General features: G+C 44.4%; 1 protein-coding gene across 3 annotated transcripts in view; it reads right to left on the bottom strand.

Moving 5' to 3' along the window:
• Positions 1 to 4,513, bottom strand: part of UBP1 (upstream binding protein 1) — a 50,770-nt gene extending 46,257 nt beyond the window's left edge. For 2 of the 3 annotated variants that reach the window (XM_004704054.2, XM_004704055.2), the window contains exon 1: positions 4,321 to 4,510. In XM_004704054.2, the coding sequence (XP_004704111.1) occupies positions 4,321 to 4,433 (113 nt within the window). In that variant the 5' untranslated portion in view covers positions 4,434 to 4,510. Of the gene's footprint in view, positions 1 to 4,320 lie in introns of all 3 variants that reach the window. The other variant, XM_045297436.1, reaches the window with a different exon arrangement.
• Positions 4,514 to 4,557: the final 44 nt, after the last annotated feature.

Raw genomic sequence — 4,557 nt, 5'->3', positions numbered from 1 at the left:
TGGGAGACAGCAGTCATTATAAGACACGAAAAAAAATATATCAAGGGTTAATGAGGGAGGGAGGGAGGGAGGGAAGGGGAAAATGAGGAGCTGATACCAAAGGCTCAAGTAGAAAGAAAATGTTTTGAAAATGATGATGGTAACATATGTACAAATGTGCTTGACACAATGGATGGATGTATAGATGGGATAAGAGTGGTATAAGCCCCCTATAAAATTATTAAAAAGAAAAAGGAATTAACCTTAACATATCCCCAACACAATCAGCCTACATCGTCTAATACAAATAAATACTTTAAGACTATTTAAAGAACCCATTTCGTTATTTCAAACTATTATCCTAAAAAGGGGTTGAACTACTCCCTAAAAGCAGTCTTAATACTTCTTGCTTAAAAGCCATTAAAAAGGCAAATACAGCAAGCATACTTCAATTCACATTAAAAAATGAAAACTTCCTAACAAAGTAAATTTTTATCAAGAATCACTTTCCAATAATCTCAAGTTTATCACCTCACTTATTCCCCTAACTTAAGACAGAACAAAGGAAAAGGAGAGCCACTGATCAACAGCCTGGCTTCCCGTTTGATGCCGGAGGGAAAAGACTGCCCCTGTAGAGAAGAGCCAGCTTGCACCGAGACAACCGTGCTTCTGGGCACTGTGGACGCCAGCCCTCCCCGGGCTCCGTAACAGGCACAGAAAGTACAGGCAGTCTACTGCCTGCTTCAGACTTTCTAAATCTGAGTTTCAAATAAGCAGATTGATTTTGCATCAGGCAAGGGCATACATAGGGTCCTCTGAGTTTTTGAGGACTCAAGTACAGAGCATTACTAAGTAAACTTAAAAATTGTACTTGCTCTCAAAGGTGCTGGAAATTTCAGATCAAATAACAACCAAAAAAAGTACAACAGTTCCTAATGGGTAACATCTAAAAGAATAACATACTTAAAAATAAATTTAACCAGGAAAATTAAAGACTTCTACATAGTTATCTGTGTTTATTATCAAAAGAAAATTTTAAAAACCTAAGTAAATGAAAGGACATTTAGTGTTGCTGGACTAAAAGTCTTAAAATGGCAATACTACCCAAAGCAATCCCCGAAAACCTTCTTTACAGAAATGGAAAAGCCCATCCTCAAATATATAACGAAGGACAAGCAATCTTAAGTGGAATGGAGCATACTTAATTTCAAAACATACTACAGACCCACAGTAATTAAAACAGCCTACTAGTAGTTTAAGACTTATACATGGATGGAATAGAATTGAAAATCCAAAAATAAATCCATACATCTATGATCAAAAGATTTTTGACAAAGATGAAAAGCCCACTCACTGGAGAAGGAAGAATCTCTTTGATACATGGTTCTGGGGAAACCAATCTCCACATGCAGAAGAATGAATCAGGATGCATGTCTTACAGTGGAGGTCCAACTCACAGGGATCTACAGGAGAGAACTGCTCCATAGGGTGTCCACTACCGCAAACCTTCATAGGAGCAAACAGCCTATCTTTCTCCCTCAGAGCAGCTGGTGAGCTTGTACAACTAACCCAGTGCTTAACCTGTGGCATCACCAAGCCACCTTTCCTTCACCTTTTTTTTTTTTTTTTAAAGCTCAAACCTATTGCCACCTAGTCGATTCTGACTCGGAGTGACCCTGTACAATTTTACAGGAGCAGGTAATCTTATCTTGTTCCCTAGGAGCAGTTGGTGGGTTTGAAATGCCAACCGTGTGGTAGCACTCCAATGCTTACCAGCAAGGAAACAATACTGCATATCTCCCTAAGAACTAGGATAACAACAACAAAGGGAATCATTAGCGAGTGTGATGAAGTAGAGAAACTGGAGTCCTCATCTACTGCTAAAGGAATGCAAATTTGTACAGCCACTGTGGAAAACAGGTCAGGTGGTTTCTAAAAAACTACCCTATACCTCAGCAATCTCAATCCTAGGTATATACCCATCAATAGGGGCAGAGTACCCAGTAAACAAGGTAAGCACAGGCTGAAAGGTTTAACCAGGCTAAGTACAAGTCAGCCTGTGCTTACTTTGCTTATGTGGGATTCTATCCCAGTCAGGGACTGTCACTCTGAAATCACACTGAGTCTGTAGAAGAGTTCTGTGAGGCTGAGAAAAAACACATGTCTGTCCTTTCTGGAAACAGAACCTTTAATGGGGTGAAAAAAATGTGAAATTATTCACTACAGATTAAACAATGGAAATGACAGAAATATCTATGAACAGGAGTTCATAGATAGTTCATAGAGGAGTTGGATGGAGAGGAATGGATAAACACAACGTGGGACACAGCCCATGGAGCACTGTGCAACCTTAGGGAGAAACCTTAGGGCGATCAATGTCACTGAGCTAGCAACATGAGGGCTTCAAAAAGGCCATGGAAAATGGAACTGAAAGGCAATGGGATTCTTCCACGAACATCTGAAGCCCCCTCATATACATGAAGAATTTGTTGAATTGGTGAAGGCTTTCTGTGTATTTTCAGGGAAAAAAAAAAAAAAGGTTCTCATAGAAAGTGTTGTGAACACCATACAATTTTTAAATTGTTGACCATAACATTAAGAACAAAAATTGGAAAGAGGTTCAATATCAACTTTTCCCTCCTTTTCATGGAAATAAACCAGAAACAGAAGTTCATTGTATTGTGTTAATTAGCTAACACAATTAACTAATTATGTTAATCAGTTCGTTAAACACGAAAACCAAGTGAGGCTCAAAGAAAACCTAGGAAAAAGCTGAAAGCTTAAAATAACCCCCTAAACAAAGTTTTCCATAACAAGATTTCACCTTAACATAATTTGAGAAGCAACTAAAAATGCACACGTTGAACTTCCTTCACCTGTGCTCTCCTTCGCTCAGGGTTGCAGGAAGCGCCAGGGCACAGCATGGCACCACCCTCCAAGAGTGTCCCTCAAGGGAAGCCCTGAGCCTGGCACTCTTGTCTAGAGAGACCCCATGGCTTTCAGAAACTCAATTTCCTCAACAATTGAGACAGTTGTTCTAGAAAATAAACTGCCCCTCCTGGAGAGCCTTCCAGTTGAACTGCAGGGACAAGAGTGCCAAGTTCAGGGAGACCAGCAGAGGCTAACTCAGGGACGGACAGGGGTGGCTAAGATCCCATTTAAGATGCTTTCTACCTTTCTCTCCCATGTTCTGGGAAAGGACTCCACACCTTCCTGATAGCCCAGAGTTTCTGATTACGATGTAAAAGCCAAATTACCTTAGAGGGCATCTCCCAACAGGCTCTGATCCTGTACTCTTATCTTCTTTGGGTATTTTAAGAGCCAAGTCTGGTTAGATGTGTTCCTGAATTCGATGGGGAAACTAACAGCACTTCAAAAGATGTCAGACATGACTTCAACGAACATATTCAGAGAGCTTCACGAAAGTCACAAGAAAAAATGAGTTGGTGAGTAACTGAACTGTAGCTGTTCAACTCTATGGTATGTAACCTGTATTTTCACAGAGCTGCTAAAAGATACATAAATGTACCTTCCAAACTGACAGTAGGTAAAAACTGTCTTTCAAAGTAAAGGCCAGGAACAAGCTCGTCTGGTTTCAACTCCTCAAACTTAAAGAAAATGAATGGTTGCTAGAACAGACACCACACAGACTAAACAATTGCTTGTGGTGCAATCGCTACATCTTGAAGCCCTTGCCAAGAAACTGCTTGAGAAGGTTGTCCCCGCCCCACAAGCGAGAAACTCCACTTTCAAGACAATGAAAAACACCTAACTTAAAATCACGGTGTCCCCCACCCCCACCCCCGTTGTTACTCTGAAGTTTCTTTCGGCTAGTATTTTTTAAGTGAAAGAGTAAAGCCACAAAGCAAGCCCTGATACCCAAACGTGTGCAAAGTATCCACCCAACGTAAATCCTGCTACTTCACACACTGCAACTCCAGCGTCAACCAAAAAACAGACCCCACTGCCACCGAGTCGATTCCGATGCACAGCGACTCGATTTTGGGGGTTCCGAGGCTGTAACCCTTCTCACGGGCGCAGAATCCATCACCAAGGGGGGTAATCCCTTGCTCAGGAAGGAAACCCCCCCCCACCTCCCCAAACCATCCTCGCAGTGGGGTGTGCCTATCGCATAAGAGCACCCTGAAGCGCTTCGGGGACGCCCTTCAGTGTCTGCCACCAAAGTGGGCAGTGGCTCGGAGGTTGCCAACGGCCACGCGGCAGGGCCGGAGCCCGCGGCCGGGGAGGCCCGGGCACCACCTGGGCGCAGCAGAGGCGAGCAAAGGCCCAGTGCTGTGCCGCCCTCCCCACGGAGACGGGCTTCCCCAGGTGCCCAGGTACCTCATGCTGTAGGCGCCGGCGCCCAGCTCCTGCCCGATGCCCGAGAGGCTGGCGTCGAAGTCGTGCACCAGCCCGGACTCGATCACCTCGTCCATCTTGAGCACCCAGGCCATCTTCCGGCCTCCGCGTCCAGGACGAAGGGGCCGGAGTTCCGAGGGCGCGTCCTGGGGGAGGGCGCGGGTGAAGCCTCCGGGCGCTCGACGAGCAGTCACCAGCGGCGGCACGGGTGGCGGCCGG

Source organism: Echinops telfairi, unplaced genomic scaffold (genome assembly GCF_000313985.2).
Source record: "Echinops telfairi isolate 266 unplaced genomic scaffold, ASM31398v2 ScPeMD7_7420;HRSCAF=8458, whole genome shotgun sequence".
NCBI lineage: Eukaryota > Metazoa > Chordata > Mammalia > Afrosoricida > Tenrecidae > Echinops > Echinops telfairi.
Note: the sequence above shows the minus strand (reverse complement) of the source record. Positions and strands in the feature narration are given on the sequence as shown.